At 39.0% G+C, this 24,522-nt stretch overlaps 1 protein-coding gene across 1 annotated transcript in view; it reads right to left on the bottom strand.

The window, feature by feature from the left end:
• Positions 1 to 24,522, bottom strand: part of LOC126272045 (N-terminal Xaa-Pro-Lys N-methyltransferase 1-like) — a 78,861-nt gene that overhangs the window by 53,030 nt on the left and 1,309 nt on the right. Inside the window, exon 2 of the mRNA XM_049974559.1 lies at positions 7,424 to 7,613. Within this exon, the coding sequence (XP_049830516.1) occupies positions 7,424 to 7,613 (190 nt within the window). The remainder of the gene's footprint in view (positions 1 to 7,423; positions 7,614 to 24,522) is intronic.

The following is a 24,522-nucleotide window of genomic DNA, read 5'->3' as shown; positions in this document are numbered from 1 at the left end:
ACTTTGCTTTTGTTGATGTTCATCTTATATACATCTTTCAAGACACTGTCCATTCCATTCAGCTGCTCTTCCAGGTCCTTTGCTGTCTCTGACAGAATAACAATGTCATGGCACACCTCAAAGTTTATATTTCTTCTCTATCGATTTTAATTCCTACTCCAATTTTTTCTTTAGTTTCCTTTACTGCTTGCTCAATATACAGATTAAATAACATTAGTGATAGGCTACAACCCTGTGTCACTCCTTTCTCAACCACTGCTTCCCTTTCTTGCCCCTTGATTCCTGTAACTTCTGTCTGGTTTCTGTACAAGTTGTAAACAGCCTTTCATTCCCTGTATTTTACCCCCGCCACCTTCTGAATTTGAAAGAGAGTATTCCAGTCAACATTGTCAAAAGACTTCTCTAAGCCTACAAATGCTAGAAACGAGGGTTTGCCTTTCCTTAACCTATCTTCTAAGATAAGTCATAGGGTCAGTATTGGCTTGTGTGTTCCAACATTTCTGCAGAATCCAAACTGATCTTCCTTTATGTCGACTTCTACCAGTTTTTCCAATTGTCTGTAAAGAATTCGTGTTAGTATTTTGCAACCGTGACTTATTAAACTAAAAATTCAGTAATTTTCATACCTGTCAGCAACTGCTTTCTTTTGGATTGGATTTATAAAATTATTCCTGAAATCTGAGGGTATTTTGCCTGTCTCATAATCTTGCTCACCAGATGGAAGAGTTTTGCCATGGCTGGCTCTCCCAAGGCTATCAATGGCTCTAATGGAATGTCGTCTACTCCTGGAGCCTTGTTTCAACTTAGGTCTTTCAGTGCTCTGTAAAACTCTTCACACAATATCATATCTCCCATTTCATCTTCATCTATGTCCTCTTCCATAATATTTCCCTCAAGTACATCAGCCTTGTATAGACCCTCTATATACTCATTCCACCTTTCTGATTTCCCTTCTTTGTTTAGGATTGGTTTTCCATATGAGTTCTTGATATTTATACAGGTGGTTCTTTTTCCTCCAAAGGTATCTTTAATTTTCCTGTAGGCAGTATCTATCTTACCCCTACCTATATATGCTTCACATCCTTACATTTTTCCTCTAGCCATTCCTGCTTAGCCATTTTGCACTTCCTGTAAATCTCATTTTTGAGAGGTTTGTCTCAAAGCTACCCATTCTTCTTTTATTGTATCTCTTTCCCCCATTCTTGTCAATCATTCCCTACTGCTGTCTCTGGAACTCTGTACAGTCTCTGGTTCTTTCAGTTTATCCAGATCCCAACACCTTCCAGTGTCTCAAGGCCTCTCCCACATATACAACCTTTTGTCATGGTTCTTAAACCAAGTGTTCACTAGGATTAAGTTTTGCTCTGTGAAAATTTCTACCAGGTGGCTTCATCTTCCATTCCTTACCCCCCAGACCATATTCACCTACTACCTTTCCTTCTCTTCTTTTTCCTACAGTTGAATTCCAGTCCCCCATGACTATTAAATTTTCATCTCCCTTAACTATCTGAATAATTTCTTTTATCACATCACACTTTTCTTTAATCTCTTCATCGTCTGTGGAGCTAGTTGGCACATAAACTTGTACCAATGTGCTGGCGTGGGCTTCATGTCTATCCTGGCTACAATAATGTGTTCACTATGCAGTTCATAGTAGTTTATCTGTGCTCCTATTTTTTTATTTATTTTTAAACCTACTCCTGTGTTACCCCTATTTGATTTTGTATTTATAACCTTGTATTCACCATCAAGAAGTCTTGTTCCTCCTGCCACCAAACTTCACTAATTCCCACTATATCTAACTTTATCCTATCCATTTCTCTTTTTAAATTTTCTAACCTATCTGCCCAATTAAGGAGTCTGACATTCCACGCTCTAATCTGTAGGACGCCAGTTTTGTTTCTGCTGATGACGATGTCTTCCTGAGTAGTCTGCAACCAGAGATTGAGAGGGGGACTATTTTACCTATGGAATGTTTTACCCGAGAGGACATCATCATCATTTAACCATACAGTAAAGCTGGATGTCCTTGGGAAAAATTACAGCTGTAGTTTTCCCTTGCTTTCAGCCATTCACAGCACCAGCACAGCAAGGCCATTTTGGTTAATGTTACAAAGCCAGATCAGTCAATCATCCAGACAGTTGCCCCTCTTCAGAAACCACACATTTGTCTGGCCACTCCATTGTGGTTCCTGTGGTATGGCTATCTGTATTGCTGAGGCACACAAGCCTCCCCACCAACAGCAAAGTCCATGGTTCATGAGGGGGGGCGGGGTACCTCTAAATTATGTAGATGTAATCTGTCCATCCAACAAATTCTTCAGCCCTGTAATCCTCCTAGCCCTTGTCTCACATCCACCTCCATGACAATAAGTTCACTCATCCTGCACTCACACCTTCCTCTCCACTGCCTCCCTCTTTCTCTGTTCTCTCTCCCTCTCCTCACCCCTCCTCCCTTCCCATCCAAATCCACTCTTCCACACTATTGTGTGCTGTGGCTGAAACAAATTCCAGTGCTACAGTACTATCCTGTGATCCTGTTGCCCCCCCCCCCCCCCCCCCCCCCAGTCATCAGTCAGTCATCCCCCAATCCTTCTCCCATTCCCCCTTTCCACACAACACAATCCCTTGCCGCAATTGCGCTACTGTGCCAGCACAATGAACTGGACCAAAACAATGTAAAGTTTTAAAATTAAAATATATCACAAATTCATTTGCTTTTTAATTTTGAAAGGAAAATACCTACTTAATGCTGATACAAAATGAAGTGGAATTTGCAGCATCTCTAACTTAACTGAAAGATAACATATTCTTTTTCTTTTTTCAGTTCCACAATGATAGAAAAGACATTGTATTTTAGTGTTTTCAATATACTGAAACTTGAGCAGTGCAAAGTAAACCTCTGAGGAATTATTACAGTATGTTGATAACTATTACTTTGAGTCTGTCTAATCACAACTTGAAATAAACAACAATTTCTGTGCCACACATGTTTCATGAGGCATCTTCACTGGCCTGGAATATGTATATATTTTTGTTTATACTATTTAATTTACATGTAGGATGTCATACATATAGGTTATAAACAGTTCTGGTAATTTTCGTTTTTCTATTATGCAGTCATAATTTAAAGTTCCCTCACAGGTTTCATGTACGTTGATCTACATGTTGTGTTCTTCTCCCTTTGTTATAGCTGTTCTTCTTTTGACAATAGCCATCTGAAATTAACTTTGTTTACACTTCGCAGCTTTAGGAATTAAACACATTTTTGAATTTTATGTTTTTGGATAGTGCTGCCAAATCTTGAATGTTATTGCCCACTACTGAATGTGTTTTTGTGGTGTCTGTGATCTGTTCTATTTGTGTGTGTGTGTGTGTGTGTGTGTGTGTGTGTGTGTGTGTGTGTGTGTGTGCGCGCGCGCGTGCGTGCGCGCGCGTGCGTGCGCGCGCAACTGTGTCAGAGACTGTAATCGTACTCATTTCTTTTTCAGAGTTAATCTTGTTGAGCAGAATCCTCTTTATTCTATATAACATGTGTCTTAGCGCTGCAAGATTCTGGTTGTGGGGATTATTAGATGTGGAATTTATTACTGTGTCTGTGGTCATTGGTTTTATGAAACCGTTAAAGGAATGGTTGCCATTTTCTTTTATTATTGTTATGTCAAAACAATTTATTTGATCTTCTTTTTCTCAATTTTGAACTTTATTTTGATGTATTTTGTTGATTCAGAGTGGAATTCATCTACTTTTTTCTTTTGGCTCGCCCACCAGATAAATAATGTCATCCACGTATCTTTGCCCATACATGATTTTAAATCTTTAATCAGTGGCTAGCTTTTCAAATATCTGATAAAAATATTGGCTGAAAATAGTTTTGTTCGGTTATCAATTTGAGGATACTTTTTATTTTTGTTATTGCTTCTGTAGTGAGATTGGTTGCTGTCAGATGTGAGATTTTGTTCTGTGGTTTATATTGTTTCTGTGAAGAGATGGAAGTGTATATGCTTTATAAACTGAATGAAATCAGTGATGTTGTGTGCGGCACCTCTATGTTCTGCACATGTTCTGTTAGGTCTCTGTGCTTTTCACTGTTGTTTTTTATTTCATAGTCCCCCATGATTATTTTTTGGAGACATTTAACCATGTGGTATGTTAGAACTTTCCTGAAATTTATAACTGCTCTCGTTGGTGTGTCGTGCATCTGTATATTTTTGGTTGGATGTAGAATGTTGGTGCTTGTGTGTTCTTGTACATTAAAAAATCTTTCTACCAGTAAGTGAATGTTCAATGTTTTTTAACTGTTCGCTTCTGATTTGGCAGAAATCATGCAATTTTTTCTAATTTTAAATTTTCTATGGAACTCACATTTATTTATTCCTTGGTTTTTGTGATATATTGTTCTTTATCCATAAGTACTGTTACATTTACCTTGTCTGCTGTCATTATTAATATGTTATGGGTTATTAACTTTCGTGTTTTCCTGGTGGATGGTTCTGTGTGTTTTTTTTTTTTTAATTGTGTCCCTGCTGGGTTTGTTTAATTGTGCTCATTATTTGCTTTTTTACTAATTCTCTTCTTACCTTCCGCCCTCCCCCTCCCCTCCAATCGTATTGACCAACTAGGATCACATTAACAATTTCAGTTATTAATTATTTCTGTTCCACTTCTTACTTTGTCATTGTTTCCTATTTTTCCAGTATGCCCTTATTTTCTCCCCATGAAGTCTCTTCCTTCCTTCTGTCCATGATGTTCCAGATTGTTTTATTTCTTTTGCTTTGAAAGCCTTCCAAATTTAGTATTATATTTTTAGAATGGTTTCTTCCTGCTATTTCTGATTCTTTGATGTTGTTTCTTTCTAGATCTTTCCTTACTTATGTAATCCATGCTATTATCCATTTCTTCTTCCAGAAATGTAGGAGTATTTGTTTTGTTAGTCTATTTCCATACATTCGGTAGATGTGTCCGAAAAAGGTTTCTCTTCGTTTGGCCATTACTTCAGATATTTTCTCTATATTCTTGTAGATCTCTTCATTACTTCTTATTTTACAACCATCTGCAGTTTTTAGAGCACCCATTATTTTTCCAAAAATCCTTCTTTCCAGTACCTCTAGTTTTTCCATTTTATAGTTCATAATTAGGCATTCACATCCATATAAACATTCTTGGTGTACTACTGTCGTGTAGTGTTTTTAGTTTTGTTTTTCTAGATATACATTTCTTGTTGTAAATGTTTTTGGTCAAAACATATGCTCTTTCCATTTTGTTATTTCTTAAATCTATTGCAGATTTGTTTAGTCCATTCAGTTATATAGTTTCTCCAGGATATTTAGATTTATTTACTCTCTCTATTTTACCTATTTTTGTTTCTATAAAGTTTGGCACATTTTTTATATTTATCATGTATTTTGTTTTTTAGGCTGAAATTTTGAGACCAGTTCTGTTTGCTATTTTTTCCAGAAGGTTTATGTGAATAACTACTTCTGTCAGGTTATCTGAAAGCATTGCAAAATTATCTGCAAAAGCCAAACACTTTACTTTCATTCCATTTGTTTTCCTTCCCAAAGTTATTTGTTCAATTTTGCAATTTTTTAGCTCCGAATTCCAGATCCTTACAATTGTTTCTAGAACACAATTAAACAGTAAAAGTGATAAACCATCACCTTGTCTAACAACAGTTTTTATTTCAAATGGCTGAGATACTTCTCCCATAAATTTGACTTTAGATATTGTACCTGTTAGTGTTTCACGAATTCTTCTTAGTTTATGTTTATTTCACAAATATTTTGTTTTTATTCACATGTAAGACTGTGTTCTGCTTCTACTATGAGATTTTCTATGTATTGGTTGTTTAACCTGCTTTTGGTGCAGTGTTTCAAACCCTTTTTCCAAGAGCAGTTTTTCCTTTTTGTGTAGTTCTGTCTCCTTCGGGTTTAGTAAACATGGATGAAACGTGTGTTGATTTTCTTGTGGTTTCTCAATCCATATGTAAATGTTTGTTTGTGTTCTTGTTTGTTATTAGTTTCATTATTTTCTGTTTAAGCTCATTTTGCACAGGTTTCACTATCGTGAATGTAGAGTTTCAGTTTTTACTATCAGTGCCATGAGGACTGTGGGATTCCCTACAGTACTGTATTCAAGTAATACTTTCTTCAAATATAGTATTTTAATTTCATTTGGTTTTGACCTTTGTGCTATCGTAGAACTGTTTTTAGCCTTTACATTAATGTCACTTGGAAATAAGTTGTTAATCTTGCAAATTTTTTTGAATTTTATGTGCTGTATTGTCTTATGAAGCCTCAGAGGTATTTTCTTGAACTAGTCGGACATGCTGATAGGAAATGCTGTAGTAACATCTTCAACTTTTATAGTCCTGTCTTCCTCAGTTGTGTATAATATTATGGTATGTTGGTAAGTATTACTTTGAGACTGTCTACTCATAACTGAATAAAACAGAACTTCTGTGCTATATGCAAGGCATCATTAGTGGCCTGGAATATGTATATATTTTTGTTCAGACTATTTAATTTCCATTTATGATGCGGACCTTATACACAAATGATTTGATAACAATTTCAGAGGCAGTTTTTTTTTAAGTAATATGACTGACTCATCCCTTTAGTTGTGTGAGACTCCACATAAACAGCAACTTCATTATTCTATTTATAGAAAATAAACCTAAAGCTGTGTAATAAGTTAAAAATAGGATCTCTATTACTTAAGCATTAGTCACACAGTGTCCTTTTCTTAATTTCATACAAGGAGAAAAATTCCATTACAGTGTGATAACCCTAAAGAGAGTTCTGGTTATTAAATAATAAGTAAACACCATATAATTGAATCAGGGATAAGAATCCTCCAAGAAGACTGACAAACTAAAATGCCAGGATTGTAAACTGACTGCATATCTGCTGGAAGAAAAAGGCACTGAATGAAGCTCTGAATAGAATGTATGCAGACAAGCATAAAATAAATAAATAAATAAGTAAAGCAGATCCAGGTATATATATGAGAAGACAGTAAATTCAACTAAGGAGTGGAGGAGGCCAAGCCAATGGGTGAGATGGGGAGGACACAGTGTATTTGTTAACTTTTAGCTGATGATAGAAAAACATAGAAATCTATTTCAACTAACACCAACAGAGTAGAAAAGTTTGCACGTATTTAAGTTATAATGATCCACAACTCCATTGCCTTACTTGTCCTTTTCCAAGGCTGCAAGGCTCAGGTCAGCATGGATGGTGCTTACAACAGCACAACTTTCTCTGTTTGTCAAAATGCGATTGCAATAATCTCAAGCTGAAGCTAATTCTTCCACCTGACACAGCTATTCATCCAGCAGTATATTAGTATTCAATACTTGTCATTTTTTTTCATTTTAAAATAAGAGCAACAGTTGACACAAGAAGTAATAATGACACATTACCTTAAATAACAATTTCAAAAAATCCTGTGAACCTTTTATGTCGGGACTTGAAATGAAGCCAAATCCCCCTAGAACGCCATCTAATGTTGGAGGCACTTCAGACCAATACTGGGCTGCCTGTTTGTAGAAGGTATCCTCATTATTGATGCATGTATTGCCACTTACATCTTCTTTTGTAGCCAATGAATCCCTACAAAAAAGTGAAAAATGTGGAACCATGTAAATTTAACTATAATTATAAAATGGGACAGCGCATGGCTCTGATGAATGTTTCAAAAATTATTTTCATTACAGTTTTATAATCTTAAAGAATTCAAATACCAAAAATAAAATAAAAATGGTACAAAATTTTAGAACAGTGTGAAATTTGAGCAGAATCAATTCAAAGTTCGCACAAACACAGAATTAATAAAATCAAATAATAATGAGAATTCCATGCGAAAAATAAAAAGTTAAATGTGCACAAACTAATATGGTACAGCATCGGAATGTAGACTGCTTATGAACCTTATCTAAACCATTACAAACATAAAGATACAACCCTATATGGTGAGTGGCACGTGGAAGACTGACACACTTGCTGGGTGAGGAGTCCTATAAGTGGTTTAATGCTGAAGACTGGAATATCTTCTTTTTCTCTTGTATGAAGAGTAGATGCTGTATATTAATCTCTCAATGACAGAAGCTGATTTGATCAGGTTTCTTTGTTATGTTATGCTGAAGGACCTTCAAAATGCTGCCACAGTATAGTACTAAATAATGTGAATACACTTAATATGAAAATGAAATAAATTACGTGAAGTTAAGTTTTGTGTCTTGTTTTATTTTGGATCTAAAATGATAAGCCATATAGCAATATTGCAAAATCAAAATTCAAACTAGCTTTCGAGTTCTTGCTTTTTTTCTAGTATACACACACACACACACACACACACACACACACACACACACACACACACACACACACACACACACAAACTCCCGGGGAAAAGATAACAGTTGTGGTATTTGAACTGAAGTATCTAAAAAAATTAGAACAATGTCACACAAAATAGGAGAGTGTTGCAATTGTATGAAGAACTGTACTGACATGTTAACTGATGCAGAAAAGTCTAAACTCACATCTAACCTCAAGCTACTGAAGCACTGGAATGAGCAAAGTTGTCACCTTACAGGACTGACTTCTACTGATAATTTTCAATGCTAAAGGCTTCACACAGATGAGACAGTAGCCACTTAGTGTGATTATACATTTCATTATAAGGTAAGAATAATGAGAGATAATACAGTGATGGAATTGACTGCTTGTCAAAATGTCTTGTATCACTGCGCAGAATTTCAAAGAAAAGATTAGACACTATTAGCAATTCTTTAAAAAATGAAGACATGTCTCCAGTTAAAAAGTGATCGAAATAATGAAGCAAATACACAAACTTTCAGCAGGAACAGAGCGAAACAACTCCACTCACATCATGTTATTTAAAGAGAGTTCCAGTCATTATTGCATAAATAAAACAAAGAAACTGTACTTGTCTGAACTAACTAACAAGAAGATATTTAAAATATAAAGAGACACATTCTACCTGTTCAGCATCATGTGATACCTATCATAAAATATTTATACAAAATTTAATATCTTGTTAGGTTTTCTATTAGTTTTCTATAACTTTCAAAGTTCTAGGTGCACCACTCTCACAAGTAACAGATGGAAGGGGAGGTCGTTCAAAATAATATTAAGACGAAGAGAGAATATTAAATTTGAACTACACCTCTAAAAAGTTGATGCATTTTATCTGTGTAACATATAATCTGAACAGAGAACCACAAGTGTACAAACTATGAATTGATATAGATGGATTTCCAACAGAATCTTCAATGTCCAAAAATCAGTACCATATTCACTATTATACATGCCAGCTTTCTCTATATCTATATAACATACACTGGCTCTAAGACAGTAAAGCAGAATGCTTTATTTGTCCTGAACCAACAAGGAAGAAAGGTTCAAATGAAGTACTTGTACCTTCTTTCCTGCATTATTAAGCACTACAATTCTCGATCCAGAGATAAAAATTTTGAAATCTTACATTTGAGGGTCAAAACAAAATCTACACTCTTTTCAATTTCATCCACTACCTTGTCCACCATGCAATGCATTCTGAATCAATTTGTGTGAAATTCCCAGTTAGAGGACATTCATATCTGGAAAGTATTAAGTATTTAGTTGTCGTCAAGCTGAGTTTCCAAAGGTCTGGATGGGCATGATTAAAGATCCACTCATACAACCCATCCTTTTAACATTGTTGAAGTTGATGGTTCAATGGCACAAGAGTGGACTGGTTTCTTGTACCCTAGATACTGACCAAAATGTCCATTTCCATCTCAAATTATTAAGGAGATGAACGTTGGTTGGTTGGTTGGTCCATTTGGCGGAAGGGACCAAATAGTGAGCTCACTGGTCCTATTGGATTAGAGAAGGATGGGGAAGGCAATCAGCTGTGCCCTTTCAAAGGAACCATCCCGGAATTTGCCTGAAATGATTTAGGGAAATTACAGAAAACCTAATCCAGAGTGGCCGGACGCAGGTTTAACTGACATCTTCCCGAATTTGAGTCCAGTGTGCTACGAGATGAAGGCAGAATGTCATAATCCAAAGCTTATCACACACTGTGGCACTTACAATGTACCTTATTGATAAAATTATTTCTTTCTATGTGAGAATGACCAGCAACAAACTGTCCATTCGCATGAATAGACACAGGCAGACAGTGTTTGTTGGTAATGAGGATCGCCCTGTGGCTAAACATGCCTCGGTGCACGGCCAGCACATCTTGGCACAGTGTTACACCGTCCGGGTTATCTGGATACTTCCCACTAACACCAACCTATCCGAACTCTGGAGATGGGAACTTGCCCTTCAATATATCCTCTCTTCCCGTTATCCACCAGGCCTCAATCTCCGCTAATTTCAAGTTGCTGCCACTCATACCTCACCTGTCATTCAACATCATCTTTGCCTCTGCACTTCCGCCTCGACTGACATCTCTGCCCAAACTCTTTGCCTTTAAATATGTCTACTTGTGTCTGTATATGTGTGGATGGATGTGTGTGTGTGTGTGTGTGTGTGTGTGTGTGTGTGTGTTTGTGTGTGTGTGTGTGTGTGTGTATGTGTGTGTGTGTGTGTGTGTGCGCGCGCGCGAGTGAATACTTGTCCTTTTTTTCCCTCTCCCGGGATAGGAATGACTCCTTACCCTCTCCTTCCCTCTTTCCTGACGAAGCAACCGTGGGTTGTGAAAGCTCGAAATTTTGTGTGTGTGTGTTTGTGTGTCTTTTTTATTGTGCCTATCTACCAGAGCTTTCCCGCTTGGTAAGTCATGGAATATTTGTTTTTAACATATTTTTCGCATGTGGAATTTTTTTTTCTATTTCATTTATATCATAAATTATTTAATTGGATAGATAAAAAATCTACTCATCATGTGACAGCAGAACACACACATAAAAGACTATTATGATTGGCAAACTTTCGGAGCCAGTGGCTCCCTCTTCAGGCAGAAGGATTGAAAGGGAAGGAAGAAGGGTGAAGGAAAAGGACTGGAGAGGTCTAGGAAAAGAGGTTGATTTCGGGAAAGTCACCGAGAATCACGAGTCAGTGGAGACTTACCGTACGGGATGAGAAGGAAAGACTGACTGTTGCGGAGTCTTTCCTTCTCATCCCGTATGGTAAGTCTCCTCTGACCCGTAGTTCTCGGTGACTTTCCTAAAATCTACCCCTTTTCATAGACCTCTCCAATCCTTTTCCTTCACCCTTCCCCTTCAACCCTTCTGCCTGAAGAAGGTGCCACTGGCTCCAAAAGCTTGCCAGTCAAAACAGTCTTCTATGTGTCTGCTTTGCCACCACTTCGTGAGCAGATTTTTTATCTATCCAATTAAATAATTTTAAAAAGTACCTTGCACCACATCAGTTATTACTGCTCCTGCTGGATGAACAGTAGAGGAATCGAAGTTTCAGAAGGAGGGTTTTTGTTCCCATCATCTTGTTACCAAGGTAAGCCATTAAAGAATTTAGTAACACCTAATTTAATTAAACTAGATCATATCACTGTCTGAAATAGCAGTTCCTGTTTTATAATAATACCTCCTGAGACAACACAGTAACCCGAGATCACATGTCCAATGTTCCAGGAGTGCTACCTCTTGCCACAGAAAAGTATCGTAATCTGCAGGAACTGAAGGTGTTCTGTGACACAGAGGCCCAAGAGTACTTTAAAAACATAAATAGCAGTGAATTTATTGTTTTATTGAGCTCATTTTGTATTATGTGTTTTATACGAGTAAAAAGTAAAACACGAATACTGTGATAAATACATACTGTGATTTCTGGCTAATAACTGAACTTATGTTCCATTAACCATATTTTTATTTCATGTGACATTGATTGAATGATTGTTGGAAGCCATACAAAGGGTGATTAAGTAAGGGTACAAAAGTTGAGACACTGAAGTATCACATTGACTTATTAATCATTATAATTTACACTCAAGTTAATCCAAAATAAAAACAAAAAATCGATAAAAAACATTATTCTTAAAACACAGTTATCTGATACTCATAACAGATGAATAGAATTTTGTTGTGGGAGTTGCATGGGGGATGTACAGTGAAATCTGTTCTCGATATCACATTAGATTCGAAGTTCCACAATCTGATTTCACAGTTATAGCAACAAACTGAAAAATAGACAGTCAGACAAAAACACACATATAAAAATATTTTTGACACTTTAGGGGATAATAAAGAATGGTCATTCAGTGCACTGTATAAACTGCAAAAACATATTACAATGAACGCTGAAACTGTGTGGAACTAGATGGGGTAAGAAAAGATCTGAATGAGTTAAGGAAAGAAGAGAAAAGAGATTTGGGAAATGATTACAGGAAAGAGAGAGAACAAGTGTATGACACTATCAGACCTTTTTTCATTAATGTAGAAAAATGTTTGGTCTCCTGCTTTAGTTCGAACAGATGAGATACAGAGTAAGGGAGTCAATACGGAAACAACTTGCAAAGAAACTAGGAAGCAGGAGGAGATGGCACTGTCGAAACTGGGAATCACCAATAGTAACAGGTTTCAGAGAATCAGCCTTTTTAGGGTACAGGGAGCCGAAAAAAAGCAGGAGAAGTTTGAACTGTGAGAAACATTCAGTTCCAGAATTAGTCAGAAAATATCATCTAATCACTGTCATTATATAATATCAGTGCATTACTGAACCAGAACATATGAAATTTAAGAGTAAAACTGATAAACTACTTATTCTTGTTGATGAATGGGGTTTGTTTAATCCAATTAACACAATCTGCTTCTCTGAAAATAAAGCAATCACTATCATCAAAATGTTACATGTTATAGAACTAAGTTTAGCGTCTTACTGCTGTAGAGCCACTATGGAGTGGGATGGAACTGATACACCTAACCATGTTGGACTTTTTCGCTTGACCACAGGCAACCAAAGAACACATTAAACTTTGTCTTAAACAGTTTTAACATCCCTCCAACAGATTCTCTGCATCCCCTCTCCACCTTTCGTGCCGTCAGACTTACCACGAATTCCTGATCTCTTGCCTGGCTTCTTTTTCTCTCCCCTAAACACTTCCCAACGGACCCTGTATCTCAACAAAAACAAAGGAGCAAATAGCTATTAATGACCTTAGAATTGATCCTGACATCATCATTCTCCCCAACAGCAAGGGTTCCATCAACATGACCATGAACTATGAACTTTTTAACTTCTCCTTTGTAAATCTTACTGTTATGTGCCATCCAAGGTGTCCAACTAGACCTCCAGCAGCTTCTTTTAGCATTAACTCCTTTATATATATTATTTTAAGGAACCTAGGATGATGTCTTGAGCAAGTATTCCTGTCTGTCATTTTTGCCACTTCTCACAAACTATTGCCTCATTAGAAATGAATTAACCTCAGGGAATCGTGCGTCACACAATTTCTAATTGGGATAAATTTCGTATTATTCCATGCCTTGGCAACAGCTAAAAGCTGTCTCTCTGTCAACAAAGACAGCTCCTATGCTAAGAAATTTTTCCACAGACTACAGCTCCATTAAAATGTTTAGAAGTCACATGGGGAAACTCTGCTCCTCCCACACATGGGAGAAAGCCGTACTCCTGTGACACAGTTATTCACTGCAGTGGTTAGCTGTTAATGGTTCTCCTTTGAGAGTTTTAATCAGTCCTGAGGCAGCACAATACCAGTAATAAGTGTGCATTTTCAGAATTAGGACTGATTAAAAACGCCAGAGAAGCAACGTTAACAGCTGTCCACTGCAGCGGAGTTCCGGCTGCTGTCCACCCACCCAGAGGGTCGGCGTCCCTGCATGTGGGTGAGCACCCTATGGCCTGTTTTTTGATTGGTTTTCACGGCCACCCACAAGGTGGATACACAGGGTTAAAAACTTCCCTCCTTCTACTCGTAGCCACATGATAGGAAGTTGCCAGGAGAATTATTACAGTGATTGTCACTGCACCCTGTTGCACCTCCTGCAGCCTCCATGGAAACAGTTCATTCCACCAGGTCAGAAAAAGTTTCAGCCACAGGATGAAGTTTTCTTTAAAAAATTTGCCAATAAACAGCACTGGCACTGTGATGTCACCACACAAATATTGGATCATTCATTTTATAATGTTCGATGTTCGTCTGGGCTGCATCGGTGTAACCAGAACCAGCTGCGATGCTAAAAAGTCAGAAATTCTGATGCAGAATTTTTGCCCACAGAGCCAGCAGGCTGCTCAGGTCTACAATAGCCTCTCTGCCCATTGGGTTGGCACCTTCCAGAGCAGCGCCACTGGAGATTAGCATCATGCCACCTGTCCTGCAGCCTGAGTCAATGACTGTGGAGGCACTGCACCTGGGCAGCCATCACACTGCCCCTGGAGTTATGGCTGCTGTCTGCCTGCTCACAGTGTTGGAGTCCCAGGATGTGGGTATATGCACCCTATGGGCTGTTTATCGATTGGTGTTCGTGGTCACCTGCATAATGGATACCAGGGTGCGGACAGGGGGCTGCAATCAACCACCCCTGTCTTCTCATCTGCGTCTGCATTGAGGCCTCCTCTTCCCCCCCATCCCCCCACCACTGTCACGTGACCCAGCACTACCTAGCAACAATGCGGAGGTTTGGAGGGCAGGGGAGGGGGGGGGGGGGGAAGGGGGCGGAGGAAGATGAGAGGAATGTGGTATTGTCTGAAGAGTGAGGTCTCAGGTTATAGTTGTTACATCACAATGGCACCACAAGCTAACGACAGTTGCTGCCAATGTGGTGCTGTCTGAAGAATGAGGTTCCAGGTTATAGTTGGTAACTCACAATGGCACCACAAGCTAAGGACAGTCGCTTCCAGTGCTGGACCAAATGAAAAACCCCGGCATAGACATTCCCTCAAGAGTTTCCACACTTTGCCGCTGGAAGAAGCATGCTTATATCGGAGCACAGAGCTACTTAGCCCATTCTGCAATCATCACATACAACAACAGCATTGTCTAACTCAGATCCAGCCATGCCCTAACAGAACTACTACTCAGAATTGTGTATCAAAGTTTACAGTCAATTGTGCTCTAAGATGCAACTACCATTTTGTACTGCGTCAAGTGGTAATAGTTATATAGTGTTCAGTGGCAATAACAAATACACACAGCAGAACCTCAATGAACCACCACTTTTGGGACCAGAGGGAGGCTGGAACTCTAGAAAGGTGGAACTCTAAAAAGGTCAGACAATGAGGAGAGACCGAAAAAAGTCATTAGAGAGCTCAAAACAATGTAATAAATCAAACAGAAGATTTAAAAAAAATTACATTTCTGATAAAGAGAAAGGAAAGCAGAAAATTTGAGACACTGAATGTCTATTTTAAAACATGTTCCAAATGTTTGACAACACTCTCAAACTTATCCTTTGCTGCAGAGTGGCTGATTTTTCATCTCTTTCCTTTTCTTTATCATCTGACTCCACTTGCTCAACACTATACTGCTGCAAAACTAGAATGATGATCTGATCACACAAGTTCTGCACTGGTAACAGGAGCAGCATCACCTTCCGCTAGCCATATCTCTACATCAGAAGGCTGGATATCATTCTTAAGAGTTTGCAAATCTGCAGTGTCTGACTCATTAGCTTCTGGAACCTCTTGCTCTTGCTTCAGACTAGGACAAACCTCCCTCCATGATTTTCTAGAGTGGCCTTTTTAAGTTCTTCCCAAACCTGAGCAACTGAATAAATTGCACATTTTTGTTGTTGAAGTTTTTCATTGCTTCAAAAAGATCATGACTCTCTTCTGTTTGATCTAAACAAAGTGCTGACTTACTTCTTCCTGCAGCATCCTATGAAGATACATGGGTGGGTGGACGGGTTGAAGTTCAGACTCAGAGGGATGGCTTGGCGCGTTGTCTGGCAGAACAGTAGCCAGGGGTGGTAGGTTTTTGATTTCAAGTTACTGTCAGAATAAATGCATAAAAAATTCTTTAAACAGCTTACCATTTATACAAGCACTTTTTTGAGATTTCTGATGAACAGAAAGTGCTGACATGTTTACATTTTTGAAGGCTTTTGGTTTCTCAGATTTTATGATAATAAACTAAGGCAATTTATGATCACCACTTGCACAACTGCATGTTGCTATGGTTACTACTGCCCTTTCCTACTTGTGTGCCTGTGACTTTCTCAACCTGTGAGGCAAGGGTTTCTTCAGGGAGCATTTTATAGTTTAGCCCCTTGTAATCAATATTGTACAACTGATCAGCTACTAGTTTATTTTCTGAAACTTTCAACAAGCTCCCTACCTATATCTTCATCAGCAGAAAGTTTTTCACCTGAAATAGAAACGTGTCTAATGCTGTGATTATTTTTCCATCAGTCAAGCCAACCTTCACTTGCCTACACCTTCATTAATTGGGTTTGGATGGGAATATCTTAATGAATCAAATGCAGAAATAATCCTTAGAATGTGATCTTTAATTACCAATATTCATTTTTCCACATAATCACCAGTAAATTGGATACATTTCTGCCAATGATGAACAAATTTTCTGAAGCCGTCACGGAAGAAGTCGACACTTCGTTTCTGCACCACAGTGTCGCAGTTCTCTCAACGTCTTCATCAGAAGCATAATGATGTTCTATGGTTGAATGGAGAAAGGCGTCACCTTCATTCTTGTAACGCAAGAGGAGTTCCTGGGAAATTTCAAGTCTGTGCGCTTTCATTTCAGGAGTCAGCATCCGGGGTGCCCATCAAGCACAGATCTTCGGATAGCCAAACAAAGTAATAATGTGATCCACGCGTTCTTGTGAAATGCAGATTGTACCTGCAATTTCATTCTGAGTGGTATAACGATTGTCCTGAATCAATCTGTCAACATTTTGCTTGTGAAACTTGGTGGTTGCTGTCACAGGACGTCCAACTCTTTGTTTGTCACGCAGGTCAGATGGTCCCACCTCAACATCTTTAAACTTACTCGCCCAACAACACACAGTACTCGCATCAATACAATCACCATAAACTGCTTTCATTCTCCGATGAATCTCCTTTGGGGTGACACCTTCTGCTGTCAAGAATTCAAAGACTGCACATAGCTTAAATTGCATTGACCAACCGTCTGCACAGGGTTCCATACTTTACACTGTAACAACACAACCGTCCAATGCTAAGGCTTCCTGCCGGAACCTGCCGCATACCAATTCTGCCAACTGTTGAAGAGTTACGAAGATGGAGGCATTACTTTTTAGTCAAACCTCGTAATAGGGTACAAAATGTGGGTCCCCTTACTCTTTCCTGACAAAATCAAACCTGTAAAGTGTCGTCCAAGAGCTCAAGCATTGGTGTTGAGTTTTTCAACAATTTTCTAGTTTTTAAAGAATTTTCAGCATTTACACTTAACAAAAAAGCTTCACTATCTTTTCGGTTCTTTTTCTAGTCTTTAATGGTTATGACCTCAATACTCATTTCAGAGGTTAATTTAGAAACTGACTCACCTTTGTCACGTCTTTGCAGAGCACTTAGTTTCTGTTCGATTGTGCACACAACATGTTTCTTTTTCTGATTTGCACCCATTTTTAGTCTTTCAGAGTTTCTTGCACTTCTTAATCGTAACTTAAGAAGCTGTATACAACTAAACCGTAACTTTAAAATTAAAAGGAATACAGTAATAAACTTAAAAACGCATAGATAAAATATGGTTGGACACTCAGCCAGATAATCCAAGGAGTAAGTTAATGATAGATCTGATACTCTGGGTTCTACTCTAGTCACATGCCTGTGGACATGGACTGTCTTCAAGTTAAGTATTTTAGACCGTTCAAATTTTAATAAAGTGATCTAATACTTCGTGTGTGGGTCTTCTACTTGACCTCCTCCAGAAGTATATTTAGACTTGCTACGATACATTAAAATTTTCTTATCCTGAGATGAAGTGTATACGGAAAACGTTACAGATGCTAAGTTTTCTAGAGTCTGCACATCATTTTTGCAGATACATTTCCTAAAGTAATCACTTCTGCAGCAGCAGCTAAGGAAAATGAATGAGTAACAGTCAGTATTAGAAAGTCCTCCCAGACTATGAAATCTGTCAGTTCTTTACAATTCTCTAAACTAATCTACAGTTCCTAGACTATTATCACAGGTATAAAAAAAAAAAAAATACAGGAGAGTACTGCTTGAAACAAAGAAACCATTCAATTACAAAATAATATGTAATGCAGAAAATAAAATCAAATTAGTGTTGGATGTCATGAAACATAAATCTGGAAAAGGCAGACTCAAGTATAATAACACATAAATCAAAGAATTCGCAAAGTACTGAAAACTACAAGCCATTTTCATTGCTGTATTCATTCTCATAAATAACTGAGTCAATCAAGAAAGATAGACTAACGAATTACATGAATAAATACAAGATTTTTTAATGAAGTACAGTTTGGTTTCCGAAGTGGGAGAAGTATAATATCAGTCATTACACGGTTCACAAAGAGAGCTCTTGACAAAGATGACTGTGTTACAGACAAATTCTCTGACTTGTTCAATGCTGACACTGGTAACCATAAAATGCTACTAAACACATTGAAAGCACTACGTGTATGATGAAAAGTGAAAGAATGGTTCCAGTCTTACCTGCAAAACAGGGTGCAAGAGATAGAGATAGTCCACATATCGGCTGATGATAACTTTTTAGTAAAACAATCTATATCATTAACATAAAAGAATGTGTGTGAGTGAGTGTGTGTGTGTGTTTGTGTGTGTGCGCGCTCTTGTTTGTTCTGTGTCTTAATATGTTTGCTACTCGTTTACGCTAAAATGGCTAGATGCATTTGGGTGAAATTCGGAATGAAGATAGCTTATACTGCGAATTAATACATAAGCTACATTATATATACCTATGTATCAAGGGGGTGGAGGTGAGGGTAAAAAAGAAGTGTAGCCCATGACACCCATACTTCGTTCATCCAGTATTTGAGAGTAGTGAATGAATGAAGACTGGGGTATCCTATTCTTCTGTTGATCTGGTTGGTTTGTGGGATTAAAGGGACCAGACCACTATGGTCATCGGTCCCTTGTTCCATAAAAACTAAAACCACCCGAAGAGAATAAAGAAAACGAACAACAGGAAAGACAGCGGACAAAACAGGACATGAAATACTCTGACAGAGACCAGACAAAACAAATTAAAACACACAGTGTGATGGTGGTTGGCCGACCGTAGAGAAAAAGAGGAAAAGCCAACCACCAAGAACACTTTAAAAACTCAGTTTAAAATCAGAGGCTATAAGCCAGAATCAACACTTAAAAAAACACTCAGATTAAAGGATAAAAAACCCCTGCCCGAATAAAACACAAAACCAAGTCCACCATGGCAGAGTCATCTGATAAAAGAGCAGAGGGCGTGTCAGGCATTGCAAAAGTCTGCCTGAGCACGGTTAAAAGGGCGCACTCCGACAGAATATGGACCACCATCAACGACGCCCCACAACGACAAAGAGGGGGATCCTCACGACACAGTAAATAACTGTGCGCGAGTCGGGTGTGGCCAAAGCGGAGCCAACAAAAGACGACTGAGTCCCTGCGGTTGGCTCGCATGGATGACCGCCACACAGTCGTCGTGTCCTTGACGGCACGGAGTTTGTTAGGGGTGGTCAGACCGCGCCATTCAGCATCCCAAAACAAGAGAACTTTGCGGCGTAAGACTGCCCGCAAATCAGCCGCCAGGAGGCCAATCTCCAGAGATGGCGCACTGGTGGCCTCTTTCGCCAGGCGGTCAACAGTTTCATTGCCGGGTATACCAACATGGCCTGGGGTCCAAACAAAGACCACAGACCTGCCGCTACGGGCGAGAGTATGCAGGGACTCGTGGTGGATAGCCATCACCAGACGAGAATGAGGGAAACACTGGTCGAGAGCTTGTAAACCGAATGGTCACCTAGAGTTAGTGCATAACCGACGAGACCAGCAACCATCGAACCGTCGGTGTAGACAACGCCAGAGCCCTGATACGTGGCCAGGATGGAATAAAACCGGCGTCGGAAGGCCTCCGGAGGGACTGAGTCCTTCGGGCCATGTGCCAAGTCGAGCCGAAGGCAAGGGCTAGGCACACACCACGGGGGTGTACGCAGAGGGGCCCGGAAAGGAGGTGGAACAGGGAAACACCCAAACCAGGAAAGAAGCTGTTTGACACGTACGGCGATCGGACAACACAACCGGGGCCGACGTTCTGGCAGATGAACGACTGACTGCGGGAAGAGGACACGATAATTTGGATGCCCGGGCAAGCTAAAAACATGGGCAGCATAAGCAGCCAGTAATTGTTGGCGTCGTAACCGCAGTGGAGGGACACCTGCCTCCACAAGTATGCTGTTCACAGGGCTGGTTCGGAAGGCACCAGTGGCAAGGCGTATCCCGCTGTGGAGGATTGGGGCCAGCACCCACAACGCAGATGGGGATGCTGAGCCATAAGCCAGACTCCCGTAGTCCAGACGGGACTGGATTAACGCCTGGTAAAGCCGTAGGAGAGTAGAGCGGTCGGCGCCCCACCTGGTGTGGCTCAGGCATCGCATAGCATTTAGAAGCCGCCAACACGCCTGTTTAAGCTGCCGAATATGAGGCAGCCAAGTCAACCGGGCATCAAAAACCATCCCCAAAAACCTATGTGACTCCACCACTTTAAGAAGCTCGCCGTCAAGATAAAGCCACGGCTCCGGGTGAACAGTACGTCGCCGGCAGAAATGCATAACGCAGGTCTTGGCTGCGGAAAACTGAAAACCATGCGCTACAGCTCAAGACTGCGCCTTGCGGATTGCGCCTTCTGTTGATCTGTACAGGTCTACTGAAGGATGGGATACTAGTGCTAGTGAAATCACGAAAAAAAGTGACAAACATAACATTGGCATGGAACACCATAGTTGACTTGGGGTCAACTGAGGGATGGGATACAACTTGTTGGCTCTGACCACTGACATCGTATTTTAGTCACAGATATTAGTTTGTTTATTTTTGAGCCATAGATAGTAACTCAGTTATCTTCTGTGGTGAAGCATCATAATTGGAAATAAAAATAAATGAATGTGTTATTAAGAGATTTATATTGTGTATGCTTTTTGTTGCTTTTGGTACTGTGAAATTATTCATGTACAAACTTTGAATTATATGTTTGTCTCATAGTGAGTCGCTCCACTTGCTGTTTCCTCTGCAATTGATTTGTATCCTGCAGTATGTAGGTCAATTGAAGAACAGGATACTAGTACTAGTGAAAGCAAAAAAAAGTGAGTTACGTAACACTGGTATCTTGTACCTCAGGTGAACTACGAAGGTTGTACCCTATTCTTCAGCTGACCTATATGAATCAGCTAACTAAAGTAAAGAACACAAATTTTATGTTTGTTGCTTCTTTTGCCTTAACTAGTACCAGTATTCTATTCTGTAGTTGACCTAAGTAGGTCTGCAGTAGATGATACAAATTTTACACTTCTTGCCCTTTCGCCTTTGCTGGTACTAGTACCTTATTCTTAAGCATAGGATACAAATTTTACATTTGTTTCATTTTTTGCCTGTGCTAATACTAGTATCCTATACAGGTCGATTGAAGTGCAGAATACAAATTTTATGTTTGTTGGCGTTATTCGCATTCGCTAGTACTAGTATCCTGTTCTTCAGTTGAAACTACTAGCAGTGAATGTGGAAAAACTGACATAAGTAAAATTTGTATCCTGTACTTCACTTGACGTATATAGGTCAACTGAATTACAGCATACAAACTATATATGACAACTGAGGTATTCCATGCCAATGTTATGTATGTTACTTTCTCCTTGCTTTCGCTAGCATTAGTATCCCATCTTTCAATAGACCTGTACAGATCAACAGAAGAATAGGATAATAGGACTTTCTACTGTGACAAAAAAAGTATATGAAACATCACATTCAAAATATGGATATACGTCGAATATATCAAAGATCTGATTTCTCTGTGCTACATTCCATTGTTTATCAACATTCGTCTATGTCTTTGAAAAGTACCATCTGTGGTAACTTGTGACATCATTTTTCAAAGCCGACAGATTGTATCCTATTCTTCAATATTCCCATGACTTGCAACAAACTTTACGCATAATTTCAAACCTTTACAAAACTCTTTCTCACTGACAACCACCACAACATGACAAAAGGAAAAAAGTTCATTGCTTACTACATTTTTGTTGTTCATGCACCAAAACTGACACATGAAGCAACCCATATTAATTCATTACTTCTTTACTACTAATAGTATTTGTGACTCATTTTGCAGACAATATTCACATATACCGCTGAATGTACCAGCAAAATTATATCATCATTTGACACATAGTTCAGGAGATACATCATAAACACTTGTATGCATGAAAAACTGCCACATCATGTGTGATGCTTTAATTTATTATTTCTTTACTAGTAACTCCACTCACAACACATTTGGCAGAAAGTATCCGCATATACTGCTGAATGTAACTACAAAATACATCATGTATGACACATAGTTCAGGAGATATGACATAATAAATATTGATCTGGGTGAAAATAAAACTACAGGCTAAATCCACTAAAGATACAGGTGAAATATGTGTAAAAATACTTGTAAATTACATGAAATATAAGTGAAATATTCTTGACATTTTTGTATGCACACAAAGCCACTGGGAAAAGCTCATCCTAAACCCCTGCAACAGCTTCAACCAAATTTGGTAAACATTTTAGTTACAACCCGGAAAGAAATACTGTGGGTAGCCACCGGCCATCAGTTGGGGTGGAGATGATAACATGGAAAGAGAAAAGGGGGGGGGGGGGGGGGGGGAGGAGATGGACACAGACAGGGGGAGGAGGAGACGGACGGAAAGAAAGCAGATGAAACCCTTAACGATGTTTCAGATTGAGCCGTATGAAGTAGACTGACATTGAACATAATGAAAAAGAACAGTGTGCACTGCAGCATAAAAATGGAAAACAACAATGCCACATTAAGCACAGACGATAAATCTATATATCATGTAATGATTGACTACCAATTGTCAGTTAACATGAGATGGACACACAAAGATACTGACAAAAAGAATGTCATCACCATGTTATGCTCTTAGTGCCCTGGTATAGCTTGTAACAGCTAATGTGTTGTGATGACATACTATTCCTATATCCTGGGTATCAAAGGCATGAAACATGCACACTATTAAACTGCAGAATACTCATAAAACATTTCCCAGAAGGCAGTATCATGATTCATTGATTTCCGATTTGTTGATGGTCTCTGAACAACTAGTCACACACCGTCATGTGAGCAAAGTGGCCTTCCATCATGAAGATATTGCTTCAAAACACAACACGTATGCGCATTGTTGTGATTGCTGGGCACAGTGCACCCACAAGCATCTCCAAACTGTCTACCACAAACAGTCAATGGCAGCTGAACCTACTCCATGCATGTACTAAGGGACAGAGTGATCCTTTTGCTAACACGTTATTTATCAACTTTAATATTGTGAACAAAGATGGCTGTTTCCACATGGACATGTGAGCAACCATTTCTGTAGTGAACCTCCAAAAGTATGCTCATCTTGGTTCCCCAGAACTGACGCCACCCTCCTGTATGTTGGTAGGAAATGGTGACAGGTCCATTCCACTTTGGGGTCAATTCACAAACACATAACCTACAAAAAGGTCACAAGACTGATAACTTTGTTTGTTGTCAATAATCACTCAGCTGGAAACACTCTTGGCCTGAATGCCTTCTCGTTGCTTGAATTCTGCGTTAATGACAAGGTTCAGCTCACCTCTACTACTTTTCCCTTCCAGGATCTTGGCGACCTTCTTGATGCTTTTGCGTTTGTATTGAAACCTTGCCTCAAGTGTGCCACAGATTTCCAGGCTCGTATTTATTTGGATCCAGAGCTTCTGCCAGAGGCAACCCATTCCAGTCTCTTCATTCATGGCAGTTAAGTGGGAAATTAATTGCCTTCACAAGGATAGGGTGGCTGAACCTGTTAAAACTAGCGCTTTGGCCACAACCATGGCTGAATATAAAGCAATCACATTAGTAGTTTTGAACACAGGCTGATAACAAATCAGACGACGGTTTATGATTTTAATAAATTATGACCCTACAAGTAACTACTACATAACACTGGAAAAGGAGTGGTATATTTTATAGTTACATTATGTATAATCTCAGGATTTATCACACGTTACAAAATACTCTGTGGAATTTAGTTCCAAATTGGGTAGAAATTTCATACATGGGGAAGCAATGCTGTGTAGCCCACTATACATATACTGATCACAGTGCGAGGATTTGAAACATTCTTTGAGAAATTTATGTTTATTGTTTTTGAGCTAGCAAGTATATATCAGACACACAGTCAGGATAAGTTAGGTTCAAATCCCAAGGCCTAAACACAAACAACCATCCAGATAGACTTATTGGTTTTGCATGGTTTTTAATGGCATGACATACATATAGCAATGCGCTTCTGTAAATGAATAAAAGCCTATCCAGATTTAGGTTTTCCATTGTTTTTAATAG

This window comes from Schistocerca gregaria, chromosome 5 (assembly GCF_023897955.1).
Source record: "Schistocerca gregaria isolate iqSchGreg1 chromosome 5, iqSchGreg1.2, whole genome shotgun sequence".
NCBI classification, from domain to species: Eukaryota; Metazoa; Arthropoda; class Insecta; order Orthoptera; family Acrididae; genus Schistocerca; species Schistocerca gregaria.
Note: the sequence above shows the minus strand (reverse complement) of the source record. Positions and strands in the feature narration are given on the sequence as shown.